Below are 27,851 nucleotides of genomic sequence, written 5' to 3'. Positions count from 1 at the left end.
TATTTACCGAAAATCCTTCTCCCAGGTTTTGGTCGTAGATTGGTACTCCTAGACGGTCTAGTATCAAACGATTCCCCGACGTAGCAGTAGCAGTAGCAGAAACAAACTTGACATCACATATCCTTCAGCTGGTCGAGTACGCTTGCCAGGTTGCGTCCAGTAGCGTTTGCGTGCTCCGCAAAAATTGCTAGGTAGGTATTATAGATCAGTATACGTAAGGTAGGAAGAATTTGTGACTAGTTACCATCAGGTGTTCCGTCTAGAACTAGATGATGCATCTTTCCGCCTATAAACAAAGTTGCAGGGCTTGTATTCAACTCTGTCTGGCGAGGAATTTGCCTTGGGGTATAGAGGCGGGGGTAACTCGTTGATCCTAGCAATAGAATCAAACTGTTAAGGCTCGGTTGAATAAGAATCTCGCATAATGACAACGTACCAAATCCAAAGTGTTGAGAATCGTGGAAAAACGTAAGTTGATAACGATATTCAGCACTAGCTGCAGATGCTGGTATAAAGGGGCTAGCAGCACAGAGTATACTACCAACCTCTTGCTCAATCAAAACATAAGTTTCTCCAGGTTCGCCAACAATGGCAGGCACCTTTCTAGTAACTAGATTTCCTCTTGTATCATAGGTAATGAAATCTGTTATGAGGTGATGAAGAAGTCGCGCGCTACGAGCGCTTCTAGGGCAGGGAAAGGAAGAGAGGGGGCGAAAAGCACAGCGAAACATATTGGATCGGACTAATTGAAGACTCAAGTTAGTAAAGGGACAGGCAATTCTTCCGCATTTAAGACGTACAATAGGCTGGACAGGTTGTAGAATACATAAGCATAATAAAGGTCTGTCATGGATTGACTGGGAATAGTCCTCTTACATACCCTTTGTCTCGGGGTGGAAGAGTAAAGAGTATATCAGCGGATAAGTTGCGTTGGAGATCAGTTGCGTTGGATCAGTTGTGTTGGATAAGTTGCGTTGGATAAGTTGCGTTGGGTCAGTTGTGTTGGATCAGTTGTGTTCGGAGAATCCCAGTCAGGCGCACAGGGCATTTGATAACGTGTGGAATGGAACGACGAGGCTCGTGGATAGATTCCGCCTCTGCACCCGCCTTCGCGGCGATCGTCGCGTCGGTCAATGACGCACTAGCCGTGGAAAAGCTTCCTTCAATTGAGGTTTCCTCAACTCATGGTGGTATTCAGAAGGGTGGAAGTCCTTCACCGTGACGGAGGGATCTATCCCGGGTTGCAACACAACCGGTTTTCCCGCCATGGAAGGATGGGACATTGCCAGTGGTTAGAGCACTAGAAATTGAATTCCTCTTATATATCAGATAGGGTGTCCAAGATAGTATATATTAGACTACAATCAATGTACTGTTTGTAAGGTTATGGATGTCGTTGGGGGGCAAATGTGTATACGATACATGTTGTACATACCTAGTTAACTAATGTTAAGGTAGTTATAAGGAGTAGAGACACGTGCATAAAAACAAGTAGAAGTTAGCTATTTTATCAAACGCCCTCATAAAAGTCCAGTTCATCTCCAGTTCATCAGGGCTGGTAGCTCCGTATCTTATCGCCGTGCGGAGCCAAAGTCCAAGCGCGCAACGTCAATTCCCCTCGTCTCTCAAATCCACTTTTCTCCATCATCTCCAACATATTGAGAGTGACCCAAAATCCCAGTCGGGCTGAACCGGGTAGATGCCGCAGAACTCGAGAGGCGACACCGAGCAGAGCGGTAAGCGCCAATCGATCGGCAAGAGGAAGCTTTCTGATCAAGGAGAGCCGTCGCAGCCGGCACAACAGACCATCTCCGAGCTCCTCTCCCAACGATATTCACCCGACCGAAGCCTCGATTCGCAGACAAATAAACGTTCTCGCCTGTCGCCATCCCCTTCACGCCCCTCCTCAACACAAACGGTCCCACATAAGATGTATCCGATTTCCGGCTCCCCGCCTAAGAATGGCGCGCCTGGTCGGGGACTGTCTGGGCCAAACGGTCCCATCAGACCCCAAGGTTTGAACGCTAATACCCGCCCAAACAACTTTTCTCCTCACACCGGCGCGAAAAAGCTCGTCGTCAAGAACCTCCGTATCGGACCACGGCTTAACCAGGAATCATATTTCGATAAGGTGTGGTCGCAGCTGGATGCGGCTCTAGCCGCTATTTTTGATGGCAGGAAACCCGAGAGCTCGCTGGAAGAGCTATACAAAGGCGGGGAGAACGTGTGCCGCCAGGAGCGGGCGGACTTGTTGGCTAAGAAGCTTCAGGATCGATGCAGAGAGTTTGTCGGTGGGAAAATGCGCACGACTCTTGTTACCAGAGCTGGAGGTAGCACTGCTGTTGGTACATTGCGGACTGTGATTGAAGCATGGTCGGCCTGGCACTCGAAGCTGGTATGTGGCAAGGAAATATCTCGAAGGGAGGTTCGCAGCTAACTTTTCCGCTCCCCCAGGTTACTGTTCGCTGGATCTTCTATTATCTCGACCAGTCATTCCTCTTGCATTCTAAAGAACAGCCGGTGATCCGTGAAATGGGGTTGATTCAATTCCGGTCTTACATCTTCTCTGACGCCAGTTTGGAGCCAAAGATTTTGAAAGGAGCATATGATTTGATTGAGGCGGATCGAAGCGGATTTACAAAGGCATTGGCAGATTCATCTCTGCTAGCAGAGGCCATAGAGCTTTTCCACAGCCTCGATGTTTATGGGAGTAACTTTGAGCCTTTATTCATGGCCAAGTCCGAGGAGTTTGTAAAGGAGTGGTCTCAACAACAAGCAGCAGGAACCCTAGCCGCATACGTCGAGAATGCTCACCAGCTGATCGAACGTGAAGTAGAACGGTGCGGGCTATTCTCTTTCAATCGAAGCACGAAGCTCAAGCTGTCCGAGCTCCTGGATGAGACTCTAGTCACACAACAAACGGACATGTTGACCAGTGAAAGTGAAGTGCTTGGTTTGATGCGAGCCGGCAATAAGACCGCCCTGAAGCAACTATACGGTTTACTGGATCGGCGAGATCTTAGTCTCAAATTGAAGCCTGCATTTAGGAAGTACATCATCGAGGAGGGCGAGGGGATCGTGTTTGATCAAGAAAGGGAGGCTGACATGGTCGTCCACCTGCTCCAATTTAAGCAAAAGGTTGACGATATTTGCGCCAATGTCTTCCAGTCGAACGAGGAATTAGGCCACACGGTCCGCGAAGCCTTTGGTACCTTTATGAACCAAGGGAAGAAGATGGACTCCACAGGTGGCACCGACAACCCCAAGTCGGGTGAAATGATCGCCAAATATGTGGATAGGCTGCTTAAGGGCGGTTACAAGCTGCCACCGGGGCGTAATCCCGAGGAAATAAGTCTGATGTCCGACGATGCAGAGCTTGACCGACAGCTTGATCAAGTTCTCGACCTCTTCCGGTTCGTACATGGAAAGGCCGTCTTTGAAGCCTTTTACAAGAACGACCTTGCCCGGCGACTCTTGATGAAACGAAGCGCGAGCAACGATGCGGAAAAGAGCATGTTAACTCGTTTGAAGAACGGTTTGTCGTATCGAAGAACCTACATTTATGCCCTTTGACTAATATTTTGGTCAGAATGCGGGTCGAATTTCACCCATAACCTTGAGTCCATGTTCAACGACATGGACACTGCTAACGATGAAATGACGGCCTTCAAACGGTCGCAACAGGAGGAGCGGAAGGGCCGGTTCGAATTCGAAGTCAACGTGCTCTCTGCCGCCTCCTGGCCGACATATCCTGATGTCCCCGTACGGATTCCCGCAAAGATTGCACGCTCGATCAACAAATTCGAGACATTCTACCACGGCAAACATACAGGCCGCAAGCTCACCTGGAAACATCAACTGGCGCATTGTCAGCTGACAGCAAACTTCCCCCTTGGCAAGAAGAACCTAGTAGTCAGCTCCTTCCAGGCGATCGTATTGCTGCTATTTAACGATATCCCCGATGGCGAGAGCATGCAGTACCCCCAGATCCAAGAAGCGACCGGATTGTGTAAGTGGACCATCTACCACGTCCCCAAAGAGTCAAACAATCCCTAATATAACACACAGCGGACCCGGAATTGAAGCGAACACTCCAGTCTCTCGCGTGCGCCAAGTACCGAGTCTTATCCAAGACCCCCAAGGGCAAGGATGTGAACTCCAGCGACCAATTCTCGTACAACACGAGTTTCAGCGACAAGCAGATGCGCATCAAGATCAACCAGATCCAGCTGAAGGAGACCAAAGAGGAGACCAAGACGACGCACGAGCGGGTTGCGGCCGATCGTCATTTCGAGACGCAAGCTGCTATCGTGCGCATTATGAAGAGTCGCAAGGCTCTCAGTCATGCCGAGCTGATCGCGGAGGTTATCAATGCTACTAAGAGCCGGGGTGTTCTTCAGCCTGCGGAGATTAAGGGCGAGATTGAGAAGTATGTGTCTTCACTACTACCGGTAGTCTCGGTTATCACCCACGAATTGAATTGTCTAACATTGTTTTTCCCTCTAGGTTGATCGAGAAGGAATACATCGAGCGCAAGGAAGGAACTAATCAATATAGCTATGTGTCATGAGGCATTATGTCTACATGTTGAGAGCTGCAAGTAGGTATTTTATTTCACTGAATGCACAGATTATCTTGGTTTATGTTTGATTCTTGGAGTGTGTGGACTATTTAGCATGTTTTCGGCAATTGATTAATATTGTTATACCCTTGGGGAAATAAAGAAATAACGGAGTAGCTCCGGTCTTACACAGTTGGAGTACTTGACCTCGGCCAGCGCCGATGATTAATTAAACCAAGGTCAAAGCCACTAAAATACGAGAGATTAGGTAGAGGGGGAGACTAAAGAAGAAATCCGTGCCACCATTCGTTAGGGTACTCTGTGAGTAAATCTCAGTCCGGGCTCAAGCTCAGTGAGGCCGGGTTTGTTTAGATTCAAAGGTAACTAACTTGTCGATAGGAATTCCCTCCCATCCAATAGCAATGCCTAGGCTATTTAGGAAATTGCCCAAGTCTCCTTTTGTATTCACAGCTCTAGGGCCTTCATGCCGAATCATACGTGGGATCTACCTATTGCCCTTTCTTTCCCTTTCCCCTTCCTTTTCCCATTTTCCGATAATACTTAAAAAAAAGGACTAGCTTTAGAATACGGAGTGAAATATAGGGGGCAAACGTCTACTTTCTTTGAATTTTTCAATATGTCCTCCAGCAAGACACACTCTAGCCCTCGATAGCCTTATTCTCTTGGACGGGTGAGGGTAATCAGCTTAGATAATTGGAGAAATGAACAACCGATAGTATAGCTTGCCCTAGAGAGGGTGCTAGTAGTTCTTTAAGTAGCTTATAGGGGTCCTCCCTACTAACGCCTAGAGAAAGCATGACATAAAAATGTTAAAAGCACAACTAAAATGGTCTTATAACTACGAGGCCTCGCTACTGGTCGTCCCCGTGTTTGATTACGCAGCCGCATTGGAGGCCTTATATCCTTAGTATTCTAATTAGAAGATAAAGCGATGCCGATGAAGAATCAGAATCCCTACGAGGATTGTACTATATTTCCGGCATAGACTACTCTAGAACTAACGCAATCTCAACCACTGCCTTAACTGGCAATGTTCTCGTTTCTAGTCGGTACTAGTGTGTAGCTGATTTAACGCGACAATCGCTAAGCCTAATGTCTGGCCGTTGATCATCACTAGATGCAAGTTTTGTAGTTCTAGGTAGGGTCCTGGATTTCTTCAGAACACGACGCCTAGCAACAGCGGTGGATATATACCGTAGGAAATTAACCATCTCCTAGATCTTCGGATTACGTTCTGATATAAACGGCTATGAAGTTGTTACAATGATACTAGTTTACATCGTGACTTAGTTACCCGTATATCGATCAATAATTTCCGGTGTTTCCCAGTGTTTCCCAGTGTTTCTCAATACTTCCACCCAGTATTTCCCAGGAAATTTGTCAAGGCACCAGTCACGAATTCTTTCTTCGTCACTACCGAGGCTTTATGGCACGCCCTAGGTTAAATGAATCCCGTTAGATCCCCCACCCTTAAGGTATCAGCTGTCAGAAAGATTTTATCGCTCCAATGTTCTCTTTTCTACCATGAAGATGACATCAGCATCATGTGGCTTAGTTCTGTTTACCGGACTGGGGAAAACGGAGGGGTTGAGCAACCACCTGATAGAATAGTAAACCTAATATATATAGCCCTACTATTAATTTGCCCCTTAGCTAGAGGTAAAATAACTAGGATCGACCGACAAATAGATAACGGTCAAGAGTTCTAGTGAACAACTACATTTAGATAGGACTAGCGTAGTGCATTTTATTAAGGTGAGGTCTCCCGAGGTCGCGTCGTCGTGCTTAGTAAGTAGGTCAGGCTCAGGTCAAACTCAGTGAGTGATCTCGGGAGCGTGTTGATTATATAATACTCAGGAGCGTGCTCAGTTCTACTCAGTGAGCAAAAAGCGGCAAGGACTGAGCACTAAGACGGAAATAGAAAGCCAGGAAGTGGCAGATATAATGGAACACATTAGGATAATATTATAATATATTATGAATAATGAATGAATATCACTATAAAGTACGGGATAACAGCCGAATGCACCTGATACCCACAGTTATCCCCATTGGAGAGGCTTAACCCTATGAGATCAACGATATTGAAAGGAACACCCCATGACCTGGAACTACATATATATTGACCCCACAACACCCCTGGATCTGACAGCAGATCCGAGGCTGGATGCTCCTTTTGTATGTGAGTACCGGAGTAGATCCTCCTTTTTTTTTTTTCGAGGTCCCATGATGTCCCCACTTAAAACTTGCAGTATTCCATGTATATGTTGTATGCCCTGGCAATTGGCATTGCCATTGGCATTGAGATACCATATTGTAGGTATTATGGTGAGAGTATCTCAATAGTAACTGAGAATAAGCTTAAAAGATGGGATAGCTATCCCTGGAATACATCAATCTATATAACGTCCATGGGTATACAACATATATAGCAAGTAAGAGGTGGTAGGTGCACCAGGAATGCCGGCATACCTACCCAGTTGAGGTTGGAACAAAAGTCCACTCGGACGAGAGTGGATCGAATTGCATTGCAAAGCTCTGGATGCATCGAATCTTACGTTCTAGGAATGTTCTCTGGCGGTGAAAACGCCCATTCGGACGATAGAAGACGCCTTTCTGGAATGTGGTGCCTGGCGGGATATCCCTAGAGGGTAACCCGAACCGCAGATCCGGGCCTTGGATGTTCATGTGAGCGGAAAAAAAAAGGAAAAAGAAAAGAAGAACAGTACGTACTTCATTGTACGATGTGTGTACACGATGTACGTACTCAGGTTCCTTAAAGAGGGAGAGGGTACCCTCTGTAGTTGAACACGTACCTTGTACTCCCACACTTCTCTCCCCCGACTTCTCCGTACGTGAATCCCAACAATATACTTGCCCAGGCTATGTATAAGTATACTAACATTATATCACTAAAGAAACCCACTTTTTCCCCGCCTTCAAACATCCTCAAATCCAATCCGAGAGCTTCTCGCTGGCGTCGACTTAGGTTCAAAATATCTTGGAAATCTTGGGAGCCTCTATATCCTCATTGGTGAAAAGCGAACAGTCTCCTTAGACTTGGATTTTATGTTGGAGAAACATTTAAAGCCACGCGAAAACCCGGTCAAAAACCAGTGATCTCTTCTTATTCTTCTTTTTTCTTTTTGGAATCTGAAGTCCTATATATATATATCCACTAGTTTCCCAACTGTCCACTTTTGATCAACAATGCAGAGTACGCTCCACACCCTCTGATCCCCTCAGATCCCCTCAGATCTCCCCCCAGATCTTCCCATTTTCCCCACAAATCTGACCATTTTCCAGCCAAACATTTCTTTACCGACCCAAACCATCTGGTCCTCACAGCGCTTAACTCGCTTACACTCACAAACCCATCTTTGGCCCTGGACCGCCAGAACAAGATCATTTTCCGCCGTCCAGATGCGCCCCGTAGAGCAAACAAAGTCTCCATCGTGACTGGCGGCGGTTCCGGCCACGAACCCGCATTTGCAGGCTTCGTCGGCCATGGACTCTGCGATGCCTCGGTCGCAGGTACAATCTTTGCTTCGCCGTCTGCCGAGCAGATCCGTAGAGCGGTGATCGATCGCGTCCCCACTGATAACGGCGTGCTGATCCTTCCTATGAACTATACCGGTGATGTGCTGAATTTCGGTATGGCCACGGAGAAGTCCCGTGTTGCTGGGATCAAGACGGAATTCTTTGCTATCAATGACGACGTTGGTGTTGGTCGTCAGAAGGGTGGAAAGGTCGGTCGTCGTGGTATTGGTGGTGGTGTATTGATTCTGAAGATGGTCGGCGCTTTGGCTGAAGCTGGGTGAGTTGATATCACATCACATATCGCATGTTTACATGTTTACATGTTATACCTCTTTATCGCCATCGAATCAAGACTAACATGTTCCCCCCACAGTGGCTCCCTGGACGACGTCTACGCTCTAGCTCAGCTAGCAAACGCAAACCTAGTCTCACTAGGATCATCACTAGAACACGTTCACGTGCCAGGCCGCGGTGTACCCGAAGACACGATCCCGCACGGCGAGGTCGAAGTCGGCATGGGAATCCACAACGAGCCAGGCTCACACCGCGTGAAATTCGACCTCGTCGAGCTGGTCGAGGGTATGTTGCTACAGCTCCTCGACCACAATGACCCAGACCGCTGCTACGTCACCCGTAAGCCGGAGGATCAGTTCGTCCTGCTGATTAACAATCTTGGCGGCGTTAGTCCGCTCGAGCTCGCCGGTATCACAGACGAAGTTTACCGCCAACTCCAGCGTGATTACCAGGTCAACATGGTCCGCGTGATCCAGGGAACTTTCCTTACCAGTTTGAACGGCCTCGGATTCAGCATCTCGCTGCTGAAGCTGGTCGACCCAGGCGTGGGTGTGAAAACCACCATGCTTGAGCTTCTCGATGCACCCGCTGAGGCGGTTGGATGGTCTGCTCCGGTGAATACTTCAACCTGGGAAAACAACCGTAATGCGGACGCCGTTGATCTGAAGACATCCAATCTGGCCGAAGACATCCACAGCAACCTACAGCGTAAGTTTCCTTTCGCATCCCACCCGTCTTCTCTTCCCCAAGAACAAAACTAACCCAACCCTAGTCGACCCAAGCCTCCTCCAAAAGGCCCTAAGCGCCGGCCTGCAGCGTGTAATCAAAGCCGAAGCCGAAGTAACCCGCTACGACACAATTGTCGGCGACGGCGACTGCGGCATCGGCCTAAAGCGCGGCGCCGAGGCAATCCAATCCCTCCTAACCAACGCCACCCCGCCGCTAACAAACGACGTGGTCGGCACCGTCGCGCGAATCGTGACAATCGTCGAGAACGTAATGGACGGGACATCCGGCGCGATCTACGCGATCTTCCTGAATGCCCTAGCACACGGCTTATTAGCCCAGGACACATCTTCGCCTTCGACGATCACGACAGAGACGTGGGCGAAGGCGTTGAAGTCTTCGTTCGCGGCATTGGGGAAATACACGCCTGCTAAGCCTGGTGATCGGACGCTTATTGATGCGCTTGCGCCGTTTGTTGATACTTTGCTTGAGACGGGGGATGTTAGGGTTGCGGCGGCGGCGGCGCAGCAGGGGACTGAGTCTACGAAGGCTATGAAGGCGAGTCTTGGGAGGAGTGTTTATGTTGGTGGGGAGGAGGAGTGGATTGGGAAGATTCCTGATCCGGGCGCTTTTGGGTTGTCGGAGTTTTTGACGGGGCTTGCTGAGGGTGTTTAGGGTTATGTGTTTGGGTTGCGGGTTGCGGGGTTTTGGGGGGTGATTGTATACTTAGCGACATACCTGGCCCTTCCTTTTTCTCTTTTGTTGTTCATGGCTGTGTCTTGATATCTTGATACAGCTTGATATGGTCATTTGATGATAGTGATATTCTTATTTGGTTGATATTACATGGCGAAGGATAAGATATAATAAGAATAAGATATAATATTTACCTCCCTTGGGCTTGGGCCTGGTAGGCGAAACCTAGCTTGTGTGTACGCAGTGTCTAGTATAGCGGAATAAGCGACGATAATCTACATCTCTGAGGCTGGGGCTGGATGAACCCTAGCTTGCAAGACATCCCCGAATGACGAGCTCGCAGGGGGAGTATGGGTCATAGGATCTATGGTAACTTGCTAGCTTACGACCATCTACTGATGTCTGAGGAAATTTTTCTATTAACATTGATTGCTAACCAGCTCTGCCCAGGTTGACGCCGCCCGAGGATTCCCTCGACAAAAAAAAACAACAACGGGTCTAGCAGCCCGCGCAAAGATCTGAACGCCAACAAGTTTTTTTAGTCCATCCCCCTTGGAAGATCAAAAAACAAGACAAGATCAACCAGAAAAGTCTTATGCATGTAACAGTTACTTTGGGACAAGTAACCATAACAATCAAGACAGTGGTTGGATCGGCCAACAGTGTTCTGGCGGGGACCAGAAGCAAGGGAGGAAAAGTGGGATGTGAGGGGAAAGGAAAGAGAAAAGGGTATCGAGATCGATTACATGATAACCCGCCCATGGAAAAACGTTTATGGGTTCGAGATGCTGTGCAAATAGCTGGATATCGATCATGTCAACATGGGAATCGAAGTGTGCGAGAGGAAAGTGTGATGAGTTGCTCAGCTGAGCAGGACCAGAATGACAGTGTCGCCGCGAAGGAACCTAAAGATAAGCCATTAGTTTAGAGACCGTTTCAATGATAGGGAATAGGGACGAATATCAGTCCACAATTTGCACGTACATCTTGCTGATGAAACGGTCCTTGTTCACGCCTTTGCCCTTGGCACCCTTAGGCTTCTCGGTCCATATTTCCTTAACATTCTCGAGGACCATGTTGCAGTGTCGGTCAAAAGCCTTGACACGGGCCAACAGCTTGCGGTTGTTTCGGCAGGAAATCAGGACCTGGGTGTGTGCGCGGGTAGCGGTCTGAAGGATAGACAGCGGACCGGCGGTGAGCTCGTGCTCCTCAACGAGAGCGACCTCATATTCACTGTTGAGATGCAAGATGCAAGATTAGTTTTTTTTCTTTTCCCATGCTATATGTGCTTTGCGCAGCCTGCAGAAGAATGTGACGACGTCGGTCGCAAAGTTTCCGAGATGCGGGCGCGGTACGCAAACCCCGCGAGTCCGACAATCAGGCAGAAACTCCCGAGGTCAAGGGACAAGTGATTACTCGTGATGAGGAAGACCACATGGGAAGGGAGGGGGGTAAATCCAATGTAACGGGTGTGCATACGTGAGCTCGCTCTTCGGCTTGTTCAGAAGGTCTCTGTTCGGATTGTTAGCTGATTGATCTTCGACAAAGCTATGTGTCATTGATATATTAACATACTGAATCTGGGGTTCGGGAGCAGTCGACATGGTGGGCATAAAAAGGTCGTGGAAGTCGAGAGATTCCGTTGATGTGACAGTTCCAAAGGTGGTGGAGGAGAGTTCAAGTCACGTGGAAATCATTTCAAACACCTGAGGAAAATATCAACACCTTAAGTTTCAGGCACCAACTCCCAGCCATTTCCCGAGGTCGCGATTGGTTGCCGTCACGTCGCGTCACGCTTGTTTGGTGATCTTTCGAGATAGCTTGGACCCGCGCATGCAAGGCTTCTTAACCTCATCCCTTCCTCACTTTTCTCTCTTCCACTTCTGTCAGCTCATGCAGAGCTAGTGGAGAGACTATTGTTGCTCTTTTCTGTTTAATTGGTACGAATTGGTTTTTTCCCTTTTCCCGTCCCTATGCTTCCCCTCTGCGAGGATATGCAAATCAATTGCTAACATTCCAGGCCTGCAGAGAAAAAAAAAAGACCCCCCACTACTCCGTACCTACTCCTGCATAACTGTCTATTCTCCCGGTCGACGAGATCCTAGATAATGCACTGCTGATCGGTTGGCTCGCTAATACGTTCTGGTGCATCCCCGGTCCTGAGTGAAAGGGCTTTCTTATAATTTCGCTCCGCTCTCTCTCCCCTCTTTCTACCTGTCAACTTTTTTGGACCTCGACCCTCATACCTTTCCCCATACTTGAATACCTTTTGCTCGCTATCCTCCATTTCAACCCCAGAATTTGATCCACCGTCTTGCATGGTGGGCAACAAAGTCTGATGAGATGGAATCTCAGGACGGTATTGATGTCCGCCCTATGAGGCGTATGTTTTCCACTACCCTTCTAATAATGAGGTTGATTGAGTGGCAACTAAACATGTTATCCTACAGTGAAAGTTCTTTACACATTCGACAACGAAAATAAGACCAATTGCCTTGCTCGGTGGCCACACGTGCTTGACATCCAAACGGCTTTTCTAGACGAGAACACTCCCGTTGGAGTGATCGAGTTGAAAACATGCATCCAGGCAATCGTCTCCGCTAGGTTTGACTCCCTTACCCTCGGATGACCAAAACAGCATACTTACCCAGTTCCTTGTTCAGCCCGGAGCTTGTCGGTCAATTAGGGAAGGATTATACCGTTTATGCCTATGACTATTCCGAATTCGAAACCCCTCTTGTCGGACAAGGCATGCTTTCTGGGGTGCTGGCCACCTTCTCATCGACACCCGAGACACCCAACAGCCAGTCGAAGACTATGATTACTGGGCGGGTTTGCAAGAGCCCTCTCAGTGGTCTCTTCTCCAAAGGTGCCCAAGAGACGTTGGAGGTCAAACTACGGCTGGTGCCTGTCCCGACCGTCTCTCAGAGTAAGTACTTCACTAGCATGCAGCAGCATCAGAAGTTGACAAATGGCAATTCAGACGACTTTGACACCCAATCATGGACAAGTTTTGTTCGCCAAAGCCCCGCCCTCCTGGAATCCTCAAGAAGCCAGAGCCACAACGACAACGTCGGATCTCCGATGCATCAATCTGGTATTGAGAGATTCCACCAGCTCTTAAGCGAAGGCTCAACGCCACGAGAGTTTCCTACATTCCACAACAATGGATCGGTCCGCTCGGTATCGCCTTCACACTCATACGCCGGCAGTCGAGTGTCAACACCTGGTGGATGTCGAACACCAGCTCATCATCAATCCTACACCAAACAGAGCATTCCCCATAGTGATATGATTCGCCCATCCTCAAGTGCCTCTATGCGGGACTGCGACAACCAAACCCAGCTTTCACACATCTCACAGAACAACCTTCGAAGAGGGTCCATTCAGTCAGGATATGGCAGTGGTGACGAGGAATCAACGGAGGCCCCGGCCCGGAAGAGAGCCAAGGTGTATCAAGCAAACTGGCCCGGAAAGTCAGGTATGAACATCGAAAGACAACCAAGCTCGCTTCGAGTTGCAGCCAGCACGGCGGCCTCTGTACGAATCCACCGCCCAACCCCCGTGAACCCTGCTCTCGCGGTTGAGCATTCCCACGAAGAACCTGTCCGCCCACCCACCCCCATATCTCGACCATCCGATTTTGCCCGTCGAAGCCGACCCACGGGTAGCTTGTTGCGGGAGTCGTCGAGCATGAGCATTGCCTCGTGTCCTGCTCAGTACAATTCTCCATACTGTATGAGCGATGACATTCCTACCACAGACGCCGCCGGTCCCTCTCCCGAGGACACTCGCTACCAAGGTCTCTTCGAGCCATCTTTCAACATCCCATCGTCACCTCCGGTTTTCGATAGCCGGTTACCAAGTAGATCAAGCCCCGTCTTGCCTACCATGTCTCTGGACAATGATTCCGGCTTCATGAGTGCTGGACCGGACGAACTCATGGATGATGAAACCGTTATCCCCTTAGACGACTCCGGAATGGAAGTGTCTCGTGGAATAACCCGAGACAAGTGCTCTGTCCGCACTACCGTGCAGGCAAACTCTCCAGCCAGCATTGTCAGTGCTGCGCAGGGAACCAACAATGATCCTCTTCCCGTCGATGATAATCCAACGGAGCAGGTTTCAAAACAGCCACCGGGTCCGGTATCTCATGCTCCCCCTTCTCGCCCCGCTCAGTCCCGTCCCACATCCCGTCCGCCCACAGCTACGACATCGAGACCTTCTTCGAGCTCTGGCACACAACGATTGGCCCCCAAACCCCTCGCCCCGGCGCCACATATCTACCACAATGAAGTCCCCCAAATGTTCCGCGCAATCCCTGCTAGTGACCCCATTATTCCTCCTCGCTCTTCTGTGCCTGTGGATGTCACTTTCATGCCCTGTGAGACAGCTAGTTCCAATTCCAAGCAGTCGAAGCAATCTTCGAAGTCAAAGCCATCGACAAAACAAGGATCCAAACCGGTGCCGAAGAACATAAAGGCACGCTTGGACAATGCTATTCTCAACGGGCTAATTCCGCCATATTGTGAGAATTGCGGCTCCATCGAAACCGCCAGCTGGCGGCGAGCGTGGGTGAAAACAGTCAAGGGTAGCGAGAGCCTTGCAGAAGAGATGATGAAGTCTTCTCCCATGCTCTATTGGGAGGCCGTGGACCGAAACGATAAGGGTGAAGTGGAATGTTTCAAGATCTACAAAAAGGCTCTCGAGCAGGACGATAATGATTGGGATCAGATGACCTTCTGCAATCCATGCGGTCTGTGGCTCCACAAATTTAAACAAATGCGCCCAGAAGACAAATGGACCAAGCCGGGAGCAGCGAAACCGGCCAAGAAAAGCAACAAAAAGCGTCCTCTGAAGAGCCGAGAGGGTCAGGCCAAGTCCTGCCCTGCTGCCAGAACTCGGAGCAAGGCCGCACCAAAGAAACCTTCGGCTTCCTCTCCAGCACCCACTGAAACGTCTTCTGTCCATCCCGATGGGGAGACTCCCCAAATGGACAACGACGATGACGATTATCATGACGGCGAAGCAGAATATTCTCCCAACGAGTCTCATCGAGCCACCAGTGCCGAGTTGGAAGGGACCTTTGACACCCCAGGACGCCGATGGTCCAAGGAGGACGCCAGAGAGGTCCTGGCGCGCGCTACTAAGTCTAGCCCAGTGAGCCGTATGCACGCCCGCTCTGCTCAAAAGACAGATGCCAATAGTCTCACTCCCAGGCCTTTGAGAAGGTCACTTTTCCAGAATCCCCAGAATGGCGGGCCTCTAAAGGAGCTTGATTCTTCTGCAGTGAACAATTGCTCCCCGCGTCGCAGTCCTCGCATCGCCTCCACAAAAGATGACAAGCCGAGTCAACAGAAGGAGAACCTTGTACCCACTCCGCGAGATGACCTCGATGATCTGTTCGAAAGTCCCTCAATTGGATTTGATTCAGCAAGCCCTACTCCTCGCCGACGCAACCCGCGTATCAATGCGATTGACAAGCGTCTCTCTTTCCCCGCAAACTCCCCTATCATCAACAAACGCAAGGATCTAGGCTCGGTTATGTCTCCAGCTCGACTATCCGCAGAGCGCCTGCAGCGTATCCAATCAATTCACGGAAGTCCTCAGTCATCGCCACGGCAACAGAAGTCACCGGCTAAGCAGCAGTCTTTGGCACCACAGCCTGCCAACGACAGTCTTCCGGAATCCTTCGAGTCCCTTGATGGGATGATGCTCGGCATCTTCGATGACGCCGACAAGGCCGATGCTTTCTTCGAAATGGAGAACAACAAGTTCACTGGTGAAAACTGGGCCGAGTGGCTTCCAGCGGACTATGTCTCCCCTACTGGATCTTGCGAAACTCCTGCCAACGAGCTGCTCGACGCTCTTTTCTCCGACAACCCCAATGAGAAAGACAACTTCCACCCCGACCTCCTCCCTTTCAACTTCAATGATGTTGTCATTCCCGACTCCGGGTTCTTCAGTTCGGATGCGCTCACCACCGACGCACCCAAGAGCCAGCCCGCTTGTGAAGAACCTGAACGCCAGTAGGCTATCTCTTTTCTCTAAGACTGGGAGCGACTCCATGGATGTGCTTGCTACATGTCAACTCAATCATCTTTGCTTTTTTTTAAATTTTTTTTTATACATCCTTTGCTGTTCTTTTAGCGACGGCGTTCGGTTTATGGGTTGATCTTGTTGCATACAGCCAACGGATTCTGACTTCCACCTTGAGATTTGTGGTCTTTTCTTATTTTTTCAAACTGATGACCTGGAGTATCTTGAAAGAACTCCGAAACTGCATTCGCTGTATTCCCCTGAAGTGGAATCGGTGATCCTTGTCTGGGATAATACCCTTCCTATGTAGCTTTTATGATAGCACGAAATACTAAATCAAATCAAAAAATCACATTAACTATGTCCTGATTTGCCAACGAAAGTACCTAAGCACTTGCCTTAACTAATTGTCCTGTCGAAGAAGTAAAAATAAAAGACAAGAGCGAAGGGCCATCCATTTTAGGAAGGTACCTGGGGTGTGAACATATAAAAGGACCCCTCCCACCTTTCCCCCTCTTCTCTTCTTCCTCTCTTCTTTCTCCAGTCCTCTCCCTCCCGACCACCATCTCACCGTAGCCCCCATGAGACAGCATAGGGAGAGGGTACCGTAGCAACCCGGGTGCCTATGCATGAGACATCAACATCGTTGAGGCCCATGCAGATCCGCACCCAAATCAAACGAGTCTTTCTCGTGAGTGTTCTCCAACAAGTCGCTAAGCATTTGGGCACCATAGTTCACTTGTCGAGTCCCACGGAATACATGGGGGATGTTTAATCGCATCTTCTTTGATTGTAGAGCTAGTCACTCAAATGATCCTATTCTCTGTCCAGCATCCATATCTACTACTCTCTCAGTATTTGAGAAGTTTACCTCAATGTAAATTCTTGATTTGGAAGAAGCTTCGATCATAACCTCATATGTAAAACGCAAAAGCCGGGGAATCACAAAGGGAGAATCACAGTGACAGCATTGACATCGGTCAAATAGACATATGTCCCATAGGCTTTAGTAGAGGACGCCAACAATGTCACAACAACCAGGCTCATATCAGACCTGGGGACATATCCCTCAGAAAAACGACCGTATATTCAAATCCCTCAACTCATGACCCATCAATCGTAGAAGATAGTCTTGACCTTATGCGTCGCATTGACAACATTCTCATAGATCTTATAGTCTATATAATCACAAGACACACAAACACACACAAGTCAGTCTCTAGTCCAGTTTACCTCGAGGGAAAAGCATTCAACACATACCGCAATCGGCTGGGTCACCCCACTCCGTTGAGCCCAGTACACGAATTCCGTATCCCTAAAAGAAGCAAAGCATTAGAACACCCACTCTACATAGTTACCAAAGCCCGATTCCAGGATAGCAAGTCAAGTCCATTCCATTCCATCTCCCTCCGGGATAAATGTCAAAACCAAACATACCTGTCCACCCTCTAGATCAGCAACCTTCCCAACAACCTCAACCAACTTCCCGACTTGCAGACGCGCATCGGACTTCAAGATCAGAGTGACATCGCCATTGTTGCCGCAGGTGATTGTGCCGGTGTTCCCGTGGAGCGCGGTGACGGTGCCGAGTACACGGACGGTGTTCGAGCTAGTGCTGGAGGGGTGGAAGGCGTGGAGGTGGGAGGGGAGGATGCGGGGAGTCTGAAGGGACATTTTTTGAATATTGGAAGGTTCTTGACTGTCTGAGATTTCAAGATTTGACGGTGTCGAGGTGATGGGGTTCGTTGTCTTGGTTTTGATGCTGGAAAACGGCGGGGAGTGAGTTAAGGTTGATCGACGCGACGCTGGGAAACGCGTGGTCACGTGGTGATTAATTAGTATGAAATGGCTAAGTGGACTTTTTATGTTGGATATCTGGCAATACTATACTATGTGAAAGTATATCTAACTGGAGATTACGGTCTGGCCATTGTTGCGCCGAGAAAAAAAAAAAAAAGTACTCAGTTACAATAAATCAACAACTGAGTTGACACAGTCAATTACCACTTCTGCCCTCCTGCGCTTTGTGATATCATCACGTGATCGCATATCAATCTCCAGCAAAAGCTTCAGCCCGATACGTCAATTCAACGAGTCCTCACCACACCATACTACAGAGCTGACCTGGCGCGATTTTTCTGGCATTGAACTACAAGCTAAACAACGAAGCTCTATATCTCTCTACATAACCGACACCCACCCTCCTTCTACACACATCATATCCGACCACAATGCCTCCTCCGTTCCCCTCTTCCCACCGGGGAATGACCAAAAACCCCGTCAGACCTGCTCGCTACCGCCCTGGAAAGCCTATCGCAGAGGAACCCTCATCTGAAGAAGAGGAAGAAGAAGATGATGACAACGAAGAACGGGAGGCGCGACGAGAGCAAGAACGACGCAGACGAGCCGAGGCACTGCGCCGAGCAAAAGCGCCCAAAGCCTCATTACCAGCCCCTGCTGTAGCAGGTCAAAAGGTTGAGGAGGATGACGAGGAAGGGTTCGTCACCGACGACGACGAAGGTGACAAGCCCGCACCCGCGCCGAAAGCAGTACCGCATCCTACCAACGATTTAAAACCTACTGTGTCCACAACTGCTGCCGAGAGCGACGAAGAAGAAGAGGAAGAAGAGGAGGAGGAGGAAGAGGAAGAAAGCTCCGAAGAAGAGAGCAGTTCCGAAGACGAAGCACCCCGCCGCATGCTCATCCGACCAACATTCATCAAAAAAGACAAGCGGAGCACCGCAGGCTCAGCAGCAGGCCAAACACAAGCAGAATCGGACGCCGCTCGAGCCGCCGAAGCCGAAGCCCAACGCGCGGCGCAACGCCAAGAAAAAGCCGACCAATTAGTCCGCGACCAACTAGAGAAAGAAGCGATAGCACGGTCAACAGCGAATCGCGCGTGGGACGACGACGAGGTCGTCGAAGCCGAAGACGAAGAAGCCATCGACGACACAGACGGTCTAGACCCCGAAGCCGAGTATGCAGCATGGAAACTACGTGAACTGAAACGCGTTCAACGATCCCGCGAAGCCATCGAAGCCCACGAGAAAGAGATCGAAGAGGTCGAGCGTCGGCGAAACCTTACGGCTGAGGAGCGGGAGCGCGAAGATAGCGAGTTCATTGCGCAGCAGAAGGAAGACCGCGATGCTACGCGTGGTCAGACGGGCTTTATGCAGAAGTATTATCATAAGGGTGCTTTCTTCCGCGGTGATCTTGAAGCTGAGGGTCTTGATCGGCGCGCGCTTATGGGTGCGCGTTTCGAGGACGATGTCAATCGTGATACGTTGCCGCAGTACATGCAGGTTCGGGATATGACGAAGCTTGGGAAGAAGGGTCGTACGCGTTACAGGGATCTTAAGTCTGAGGATACGGGGCGGTTTGGGGATGGGTTGGAGAACAGGAGGAGGAGGGATGGGCCGCCTCAGGGTGTTACGGATGAGAGGTTTATGCCTGATCGTCGGGGTGGTGATGATGGGGATCGTGGACCGACGGGTGCGAATGCTAGTGTTGTTAGACCTCGGCGCAGGTCGAGGTCGCATTCACCTCGACGGGACAGACGTGATGATAGAGATTCTGGTCGGGTTGAGAGGAGTCGGTCTAGGGAGAGGCGGAAGCGCAGCCCGTCGCCTTATGATGATCGCGAGAAACGTCGGCGGGTGGACAGTTCGTGATTCGGTTCAGTGGTCAAGCGGGCGCTGTTGATATCCTACTTTTTTGTTGGCGCTGGGGCGCCAGTCTATCAAAAGGTGCATGGTGGGATCTGCTTCTTGATATCTGAATTCCGAGCAACCAATGTGCCAATACTCTTCTGTATGTACGTGTACGTAATATAGCATATCCTCTCCTGGAGGAATTGCATTGTATGATATCTGCTGGGCGACAATCAAGGACTTTTTTGTACAGATCCACGAGCAGATTCCAAGAACTGCTAACAAGTTCCTCATATCGAGCGTCCAGAGTTGTACTTGCATGACTTCGTGAAGGGAATGTCGGTGCCGGAACCAAAGAACCAAAGAGCCGCGAAATAAGAGCTTCATAACCACCCTATCACATCTCAAACGCCGTAGATCTACCACGCTAACACGCACATATCGATCAGCCTGCAGCCTGCCAAACAGCCCGAAAGCAAGCTCATTCATTATTTAACACCCGCCCTCTCAAGCACCTTCTCCCTCTCCATAACCGGATCCCCAAAACGAACCAGGAACACTGTTCGACTAGGCCAGAGTTCCGTAGGCTGATTATGCGCTGAGACCTTCGTTTCAAAGCCACACCCATCACAGACACCCTCGATGATGCCGGCAACATAGGCAGCGCAGTTGAGCATGCTCATATCGCGGGGCGCACTGATATATGTGTTGACCATTGGGTCGTTATCGGTGATCATGTATTCGTTGGGTGTGTCCGGGGACACGGAGTGCTCGAGGGCATCTGCGGCGCGGTTGAAGAGAAGGCGCCAGAGGGGGCCGTGGATCAGGTGCAGCAGGGTTATAATGCGGAGGGGTCGGTTTGGGGGTGAAGAGGAGGTGGAGGAACTTGAGAGGGCGGAGGAGGAGGTTGAGGTTGAGCGGTAGAAGAGGAGGTCGAGGAGGCGGAGGCCGAGGGGGTAGCCCTGTTCGTTTAACCTGGATGGAGGGGTTGTTAGTTACGGGTTGTTGGGCAGGGACATGGTGATGACAGTTTTCTGAGAGAGCTGGAGAGGGAGAGGGTTCCGGGTTTGAATCAGGGGTTGTCTCTTACCGTTTCTCCAGATCTTGGATACCTGTTACTCGTCGTTGAGCATATGTGACCATCTCCCCAAATAAAAAGGCGAAGCTCGCCCGGCTGAGTTCTGCATTACGACTTCGGTTCAGGTGTCGGTCGTAGATGGTCTTGCGATTGGAAGGTACACGTAGCCCAGGGGATTGTTGTGATAGCTGGGCTTGCTGTGTCTGCTGTGTCTGTGGTCTGTCGGTCCCTTGTGCTGTGCTGCCATTGCTGATGGATTGCATCGTGGCATGTCGAGGTGGTGCCGCCATTGGAATGGCGTTGTATTGTAATTTGACTCAGAACCAGCAAATGTTGACTTGGGAGCTTGAGGATCTAGTCAAGTTGAGATATATCTATGGGAGTTGTGTTGACTGGCGTTGGCTATGGGGTGGTGGATTGCGGTACGGCGGAGCACAACTCCCTCGGGTGCAGTCCTGCGAGATTTATTTTTGGGCTGAGAAACGAGAAAATACGAGAGATGGACTATGTTTTATAGAATACTACAAGATCTGATTGGAAGAGGTTTGGAGACAAAACTGTCATTCATTTGATACTGATTGATATACTAGAGTTTCCAACTGCTGCACTTCCACTCCCGACACACGAGTCCAGATATCCTGTCGAGCCCGGCCAGTGGAGCAAAGCAGCAACCATCAACTTAACTAGCTATAGAGCCAGACAGTAGACACTGCAAAGCGATGATATATATTCCGTATGATATCGAAGATCGAATGTGTATCAAAAGAGATCCTAATTCTGAGAGACAATTAGCAACCGTCTCGACTGCAAAAACATGAAAAGAATTCATAAAAAGAAACAGCCAAATATTTCTCAGACATCCAAGGAAGATATTCCGCTCAATGCCGCCTTGATTGGGTTCAAGCGACGGCTAGCGTGGAAACTGCGAATGTAGGAAGATTTTCATCATCGAACGGCGCGAGGCCGTTGGCTGGGGGGAATGCAAGGCAAGAAAAGAGAAAGTTGCAAAAACTCACCAAGTCAGTTGGGAAGAGTATATGTGATTTTATTCACATATACTCTTTATGAAGATGTCGGGCTCAACGGGGTTCCAAAGTCAATATTAAGACCTTGAAACCGAGTTGGTTGAGGAAGATGAAGAAGAAGAATTTTCGGGCTGGGCGATGGCCTTTTATAGGGTCGAGCGGAGCCGCAGCTTCAAGCGAAAAAAAAAAAAGAGTGTCCACTTGGGAAAAATCCCCGAAAGAAAAAACAAATGGCTGGGAATTATAAGCTAATTAATTACGGAGTAGTTGTTAGTTGAAATAATCAAAGTGTTTTTGTTTTTATTTTAACTACAACAAACCATATACGCCCAGAAATGAACCAACCAGTGGCTATATAACCCAAGTAACCAAATCAAAATCAAATAGACACCAAATATGCTCATAAAAGAGGAAGAAAAACAGACAGAAAGAGCTAAAGGCCATGCTGAAGAAGCATTTTCTCCACTTCAGCTACTTGAAGCTCTTCTGCTTTTGTCGCGAATTCCAATTCAAAGTCTTAGAGATGCTATGCACCCAACCCTCGCCCTGTCCACCGGGAGGCAAGACATTGGCAAAAGGATATCTCGAAGCTGACACAGTAACGTAGTCACCGGGATGTAACTCGATTCTGGGGTTTGTCAGTCAGACAACAAATCCAAGCACCAAACCAATAGTGACACGGCAGATGCAACAAATATAATAAACTCACCTTTCGCGTCCATCAAAGCTAGCCCATGAGCTCGTGCGCGCATCGTATGGCACACCCATGCGCAAGACAATGGTGTCTGGTAGAATAATCGGTCGGAAGGACAGCGTGTGGGCGCAGATGGCGGTGACAAGTATAACGGGGTTTTCCGGGTGCGAAAGAGAGCCGCCAGCGGCGAGGTTGTAAGCAGTCGATCCAGTTGGAGTAGCGATGCATATTCCGTCAGCGAGCAAGGTGGTGAAGTGCTCGTCGTCCCCGAAGAGTTCAATTTGAGACATGGCTATCGAGGATTGGTTAGCTGTTTGTCTGTTTCTATCGTGAAACCTGACACATAACACTGGGGGGAGTCAAAAATCGGAAGTCATACTTGGGTTTGGCCCCCGGTCGAGGACTACGTCGTTGAGGATCTCATACACGTTATCTGGGGTATGCGTCAATGTGTCCTCCCCTTCCTCTCCGATTAGTTCCTCTACCAGGTCACGGTCTGGTAGAGAACGCGCATGCGGGTCTCTTATCCGCGCTTTGCTGCGCATGATGGTACATTCGAACCGTAGCCGTAGGCTGACAAAAACACCATCCCGGAAAGCATTATCGAGGCTCTTCTGATAATCCGCAAAGTCGAAATTGGTCAAGAAGCCCAATGAGCCCAGCGCAAAAGAAAGTACGGGCGGCACGATGCGCTGGAACAGCCAGCTCGTGTAAAGAACGGTTCCATCTCCGCCGAGCGTGATCACAAAGTCAAACAAATGCGGTTGTTCTTGGGCAAGCTTGGGATCCCAGTACTTGAGCCGGCCCTCGGCGGAGGGCTCGTCTTGTACTAATTGTAACGCACCGAAGTCCGGATGCGTCTCGAGCCGCCGTTCGACGTATACTATGTATAAAGAGTCCCGGTCCGCGGATAGTAGCCACCTCGTAACCTTTCGAGTCAGGCTTACCAGCGACTGGTCCTGCGCCTTGCTTACTATGAAGATATTCTTCACGGTGAGCTTGAGCTTGATGGTGCCCAACTTCTTGGATAGCTTCCGCACGTTCCAAGCCATATCTGATAGCTGTCTCTTTGTGAGATGCCGGGATTCAATGATTGTGGGTAGCGGTGTGTCGTCACGGTCGACCACTGAGACCAGCTCTGGCTCGATACCTTTGTTATTTGTCACGGGTTGATCCTCGTCCTCTCTCAATATCCGTATCATATCGTCTCTGTCTTCTGTATCTTTAAGGTGTTTTTGGGGTGAAGTCCACTCGCTCGCAATGAGGTTGTGGACGTAGCAGGCGGTCGCCGTGTCATCCTGAGCTGGGTGAGGCTGGACCCTCGGCTTGTCCATCGTAGCAAGGGAAGACTTGCGACGGTGGTTCGAGTCGGGATAGAACACGACCTGGGTAGCGACATTCACTTAGTATGGAACTGTCATGAAATCATCAAACTGCTTACCTCCAGGTGATTCTGAGCCTCCGTATCGCTCGCCCCTCCATTGTTCTATGATGGCATTGGTCAGTCACTGCAATAACCCCCGAAGTCCACCTGGGCAGTCCTGGAGTCTATTAGCACCTACATCATCCTTAACTGCCTTATTCATCGCGCAAAAGTACTGGACTTTCCCTGTTGGTCACTCTGTCACTCTGTCACTCTGTCACTCTGTCACTCTGTCACTCTGTCACTCTGTCATGGTTGAGTTGTCCAAGCTCCGGGGAGTTGGTGGACATGAAAGAAAGTGGGTAGCTGTGCCCCACCACACCGTTGCTTGGCCGCCGCAAACAAAAAGAGGTATATTTTGTATGGCTTTCACATATGAAAGATACATACACATAACCTCATTCATCTACACTGCCCAGGTGTATACATCTAAATCTTCCTCGACTACTTTTTGGACAAGAAAATTCTTGTTATGTCTATATTGCGCATAAGTATCTTTTGTATGTCTTTCCCATACAAAAGATACTTAATTTCCATGTTTCTGAAGAACAGTGGGCTTGGCATTGGATATGACGTACACGTCCACTCCCGAGGTCATTGGGAAGAGCAACTCCAAGAAAACAAGGTCGATTTCCAGGATGGACCTTTTCAATGACTTCATTTGTGGGAGATCTTGCTTATATGGGTTCTACACAGTTTCCTATCTTACCAGTTCGGTCTAGCCTTGGGGTAGTTAACTACTTCGTTCTTACGAAAACACGCATTCCACAGATATATATGTATCGCAACAGGTGATATAGTAGATTTGCTCGCTAACTTGACTCCCATAATTTACATCGCATTCTTCATCTCTCTCAATGCTGCCATCACATCCACAGGGTCAGTTTTGCCAGTTACCTTTTGGATCTCGGGTTCCTGTGTGTTCTAAATCAGCAACGGCAGATACAAGGTCAAGGGACAAGAAACTTACATTGACGCGCATGAACACATTGTGGAGCTAAATATTTGTCAGTCCCGACTGGAGATATCGCCTAAGTCCAGCTCTTACCTTCTCGTCGCCGATGGTGAATTTCCCTTGTGTCTCCTTGTTCTTCTCCGCAAATGCCTGGAGCTTCTTGATGGGCTCTGACTGCGACACTGCAATGCAAAACTTGACATTGGCCTTGGTATACTCGTGGCCGGGCTAGAAGGAGTCAGCATAAGCCCTATACCAATACGAAAAGATAACCATACATAAACCTTGGTGTCATCGGGCAGAGCCGCGAGGGTCTCGTTCAAGGCCTTGTGCATCTCCTTCGCATTTCCTTCGAAGAATCGGCCACATCCTGATTTCAAAATTAGACCACGGCACTACATGGACGTGGTGATAGAAGGGTTGGAGATGTTACACATACCGCCAATAAAGAGAGTATCGCCCGTGAAGACAACACGCTGGTCTCCATCTTGCATATAGTAGCAGACGCTGTCCTGGGTATGGCAGGGAGTATGCAATGCCTTCACCGAGATACGATCTCCGATCTTGAACTCTTCGCCATGCGCCGGAGTCTTGGTGACAGATGCGCAGTCCTTACCACCAATGACCTGAAGACCCTTGAATTGTTTCAACTGGTGCAAAATTTTAGTTCGGGGTAACACCCAATATTCCGAGAAAGCATGCATACAATGTCATTATTACCGCCAGCATGATCCCAGTGGCTTCAGCAAATGTCAGTAAACCTGGACTTTTTGTGCTCTTTTTACCAGCTTGTGAGAGTTCAGTCCACATACTGGTGTGTGTTAACTATGGCCGTCAGGTCAATCTTGCCAGAAGCAATCTGAGACTTGAGCTCCGGCGCAACCCTGCAATTCCATAGAATCAGTTCCAGCTCATTAAGTAGATTCAACCCGATCTAAATATTCAACTCACTCCGGAGGATTGGCCGGATCAATAATAACCGACTTCTTGGTCGATTCATCCGTCACGAGATAAGCATAGTTGTTGCCCTTCCCCGTCCCTGTAGAATTGACCTAGAATAAGCAAATATTCCTCCCGCAGTATCGTATCCCAAAGTTCCAGCCGTTGTTGATTGGTAATCTATATGACGGGACCGGAAGATCAACATACACATAGGAATTGATTGGATATGCATGGCTCTGACTTGTGACTTGAATAGACGCGAGCTAGTTCCGGATAATTGTGTCCTTAGAAAGTTCATCACCAACGAAGAATCCAAACAGTGCGGGGAGCTATTGGAAGAGGTACATCTGCTCAGGTGGATCTGTCGGATTACAAACGTCATCCGGAAAAACTATTCTCCCTTTAGCTTGACGGCTTTTAGTAATGCCATTGCTTTTGATTGGTTGCACTACACAGCTGAATATTGTATGGGAGATATTGGCCTGGGGTTCTCCAACGCTGCCAGCAGCGTGTGCATTTTTGGAATTGCAAATAAGCCCGTCTAATTACTTGATACCACGCCCAGTGGCCTACTGTCCCATTTCTCCAAGAATCCCCATCCATGTTCCAGCAGCTTATCCGAGAGCTGAGTTGGAGCGTATTGCGAGTCATTTCTAACGTGTTTGGGTTTCGAGACTCGGTTCTTCGCAGCAGGTCGAGCCGCAAGAGCTGATTTGGGTTTACTCGCGTGCTTCCTTAACTGATCTCCCAATATCTTGGTCCAGTGGTGTGGACTTTCATCGCAAGCTCGAAGAACATAGCTCTGTGGACATGATTGCCTGTGGAACTCCCAGGCAGGAGATGTCAAGATATGCGCGATCCACAGATACAATGCCTCGGAAGACGCATCTGCCGATATATCGGTTGTATTCTTAAAAGCCAGATCATTCACCAGATCTTCGGTCAAATGCCTCAAGAACGCAGGATGACTCTCTGCAACCTTTTGCAGCACCGGGTTCCATTCCTTGAATGTATCATTCAGCGAATCCCCAAGGCTAAGTAGAAAAATGTCACAGTCAGCATGTACTCCCCGACAACAGCTGTGCCCCTGACGACACAGCCGAGACAAACGCAAAAAGAAGTGGAGTGGGGGGACTCACTCCCGCCCATTAGGCACCAAGAATCCCTGCTCGAGCAAAACAGAAGACAAAAGTCTAACCCCAGTCGCCGAAACATTACAAACTGAGACAAGCCGCATAGCGACCGAAATAGCCTGATCCCGCTTCCGCTTCTTGGGCACAGGATCCATCGATCCACCGGATAGAAGTCGCAGAGCGTCGCACAAGGCGGCCCTGACAGACGCACTGTCATCATTGGTCAACGCAGACGCACAGTCATCAGCAACACCGGCCCAGTAATTGTCCCACAGCCACTCGAGCGAGCGCTGTGCAGCTTTGCGCAGTACGACAAGCGACGGCGGCTCGCGGTGGGTTGCTTCGTGGCGGAGTTCCACGAAGGAGGCTGGGAGACCTAGGTCTGTGGCGCGCTGGAACATTGTTCGGCGAACACCGTGGATCTTGGTGTCCACAAGACCAGTTACAAAGCTAAATTGGCGTTAGTTTGAAAATGGGATGTGTTTTGTGAGATGGGGAGTTTGAATTTGAGACATCAATCTCTCTCAAGGGATTTAGAGTGAGGTAGGTGTCTCTCAAATAAATTTAAAAAACGAGAATCAGGTAGGTTCAACACTCACCGACAGAAAGCTGCGGAATATGTAGCACGAATTGAGAAGATGGAATTCCTCTGCGCGTCATCATGGAGAATGGCATCTGTCAACAACGCCGTAGCTTCAACATGGTGCGGTACATTGCCACGTAGTTTCCAGGCTTCGACCTTTAGTTTCGGACACCGTTAGCAAACCACATACACAGCTAGCCACCATATTTATTCTGCCCATGCATATGTAACATACCACTGCACAGCCATGGGAACGCAAGTCGGGTCCAGTGTACGCAGACGGAGGATAAAACTCGTCCCGCACTTCTAGCAACTGAGACTTGGTTTTCCAAGCCGTGAAAATGACCTTTGCCATTCTCGACGCTGAGTTTGAAATGAGAAATTAGAAATTAAATTCGACGCCGGATGAGTGACCTTTTGCTTGCTTGACTTTTCGTTGATAGCCTGCGAAATATTTTCGGGGAATTGTTGTTCCTTTGGGAAGGTTTTGC

At 49.3% G+C, this 27,851-nt stretch overlaps 11 protein-coding genes across 11 annotated transcripts; 4 read left to right on the top strand and 7 right to left on the bottom strand.

Annotated features, from left to right (window-relative positions):
• Positions 1–1,699: 1,699 nt before the first annotated feature.
• On the top strand, positions 1,700–4,570 carry N7516_006960 (cullin family protein; the record flags this gene model as incomplete). The annotated part of the gene is made up of 5 exons (XM_057219680.1): positions 1,700–2,395; positions 2,455–3,535; positions 3,590–4,009; positions 4,069–4,429; positions 4,507–4,570. The coding sequence occupies 5 exons, from the start codon at positions 1,700–1,702 to the stop codon at positions 4,568–4,570; spliced, it is 2,622 nt and encodes an 873-aa protein (XP_057073771.1).
• A 3,197-nt stretch (positions 4,571–7,767) lies between these two features.
• Positions 7,768–9,817, top strand: N7516_006959 (uncharacterized protein; the record flags this gene model as incomplete). Its single annotated transcript, XM_057219679.1, has 4 exons — positions 7,768–7,799; positions 7,889–8,399; positions 8,496–9,124; positions 9,189–9,817. Exons 1-4 carry the CDS (start codon positions 7,793–7,795, stop codon positions 9,815–9,817), a joined length of 1,776 nt encoding a protein of 591 aa, XP_057073770.1. The 5' UTR covers positions 7,768–7,792.
• Positions 9,818–10,700: 883 nt separating this feature from the next.
• N7516_006958 (mRNA splicing protein SMD2) lies at positions 10,701–11,442 on the bottom strand (the record flags this gene model as incomplete). The annotated part of the gene is made up of 4 exons (XM_057219678.1): positions 10,701–10,743; positions 10,823–11,071; positions 11,318–11,350; positions 11,414–11,442. 4 exons carry the CDS (start codon positions 11,440–11,442, stop codon positions 10,701–10,703), a joined length of 354 nt encoding a protein of 117 aa, XP_057073769.1.
• A 739-nt stretch (positions 11,443–12,181) lies between these two features.
• On the top strand, positions 12,182–15,871 carry N7516_006957 (putative GATA transcription factor (Ams2); the record flags this gene model as incomplete). The annotated part of the gene is made up of 3 exons (XM_057219677.1): positions 12,182–12,221; positions 12,289–12,442; positions 12,502–15,871. 3 exons carry the CDS (start codon positions 12,182–12,184, stop codon positions 15,869–15,871), a joined length of 3,564 nt encoding a protein of 1,187 aa, XP_057073768.1.
• Positions 15,872–16,444: 573 nt separating this feature from the next.
• On the bottom strand, positions 16,445–16,658 carry N7516_006956 (uncharacterized protein; the record flags this gene model as incomplete). Its single annotated transcript, XM_057219676.1, is given in 2 exon segments — positions 16,445–16,500; positions 16,520–16,658. The coding sequence occupies 2 exon segments, from the start codon at positions 16,656–16,658 to the stop codon at positions 16,445–16,447; spliced, it is 195 nt and encodes a 64-aa protein (XP_057073767.1).
• A 332-nt stretch (positions 16,659–16,990) lies between these two features.
• Positions 16,991–17,551, bottom strand: N7516_006955 (putative ssDNA binding protein Ssb3; the record flags this gene model as incomplete). Its single annotated transcript, XM_057219675.1, has 3 exons — positions 16,991–17,055; positions 17,138–17,192; positions 17,315–17,551. 3 exons carry the CDS (start codon positions 17,549–17,551, stop codon positions 16,991–16,993), a joined length of 357 nt encoding a protein of 118 aa, XP_057073766.1.
• A 557-nt stretch (positions 17,552–18,108) lies between these two features.
• On the top strand, positions 18,109–19,548 carry N7516_006954 (microfibrillar-associated 1 family protein; the record flags this gene model as incomplete). The annotated part of the gene is made up of 1 exon (XM_057219674.1): positions 18,109–19,548. The coding sequence occupies one exon, from the start codon at positions 18,109–18,111 to the stop codon at positions 19,546–19,548; it is 1,440 nt and encodes a 479-aa protein (XP_057073765.1).
• Positions 19,549–20,015: 467 nt separating this feature from the next.
• N7516_006953 (trafficking protein particle complex subunit 5) lies at positions 20,016–20,895 on the bottom strand (the record flags this gene model as incomplete). Its single annotated transcript, XM_057219673.1, has 2 exons — positions 20,016–20,502; positions 20,618–20,895. The coding sequence occupies 2 exons, from the start codon at positions 20,893–20,895 to the stop codon at positions 20,016–20,018; spliced, it is 765 nt and encodes a 254-aa protein (XP_057073764.1).
• A 1,206-nt stretch (positions 20,896–22,101) lies between these two features.
• N7516_006952 (putative NAD+ kinase) lies at positions 22,102–23,910 on the bottom strand (the record flags this gene model as incomplete). The annotated part of the gene is made up of 5 exons (XM_057219672.1): positions 22,102–22,258; positions 22,340–22,616; positions 22,704–23,709; positions 23,766–23,810; positions 23,887–23,910. 5 exons carry the CDS (start codon positions 23,908–23,910, stop codon positions 22,102–22,104), a joined length of 1,509 nt encoding a protein of 502 aa, XP_057073763.1.
• A 668-nt stretch (positions 23,911–24,578) lies between these two features.
• N7516_006951 (uncharacterized protein) lies at positions 24,579–25,876 on the bottom strand (the record flags this gene model as incomplete). The annotated part of the gene is made up of 9 exons (XM_057219671.1): positions 24,579–24,662; positions 24,718–24,744; positions 24,796–24,930; positions 24,981–25,072; positions 25,142–25,352; positions 25,409–25,442; positions 25,515–25,586; positions 25,654–25,741; positions 25,852–25,876. 9 exons carry the CDS (start codon positions 25,874–25,876, stop codon positions 24,579–24,581), a joined length of 768 nt encoding a protein of 255 aa, XP_057073762.1.
• Positions 25,877–26,185: 309 nt separating this feature from the next.
• Positions 26,186–27,715, bottom strand: N7516_006950 (rRNA-processing protein LAS1; the record flags this gene model as incomplete). Its single annotated transcript, XM_057219670.1, has 4 exons — positions 26,186–26,678; positions 26,784–27,227; positions 27,377–27,516; positions 27,596–27,715. The coding sequence occupies 4 exons, from the start codon at positions 27,713–27,715 to the stop codon at positions 26,186–26,188; spliced, it is 1,197 nt and encodes a 398-aa protein (XP_057073761.1).
• Between the last annotated feature and the right edge of the window lie 136 nt (positions 27,716–27,851).

This window comes from Penicillium verrucosum (genome assembly GCF_028828655.1).
Source record: "Penicillium verrucosum strain IBT 35672 chromosome Unknown utg000002l_segment0_segment0, whole genome shotgun sequence".
Taxonomy (NCBI): Eukaryota; Fungi; Ascomycota; class Eurotiomycetes; order Eurotiales; family Aspergillaceae; genus Penicillium; species Penicillium verrucosum.
This window is presented reverse-complemented; position numbering and strand designations above follow the sequence as displayed.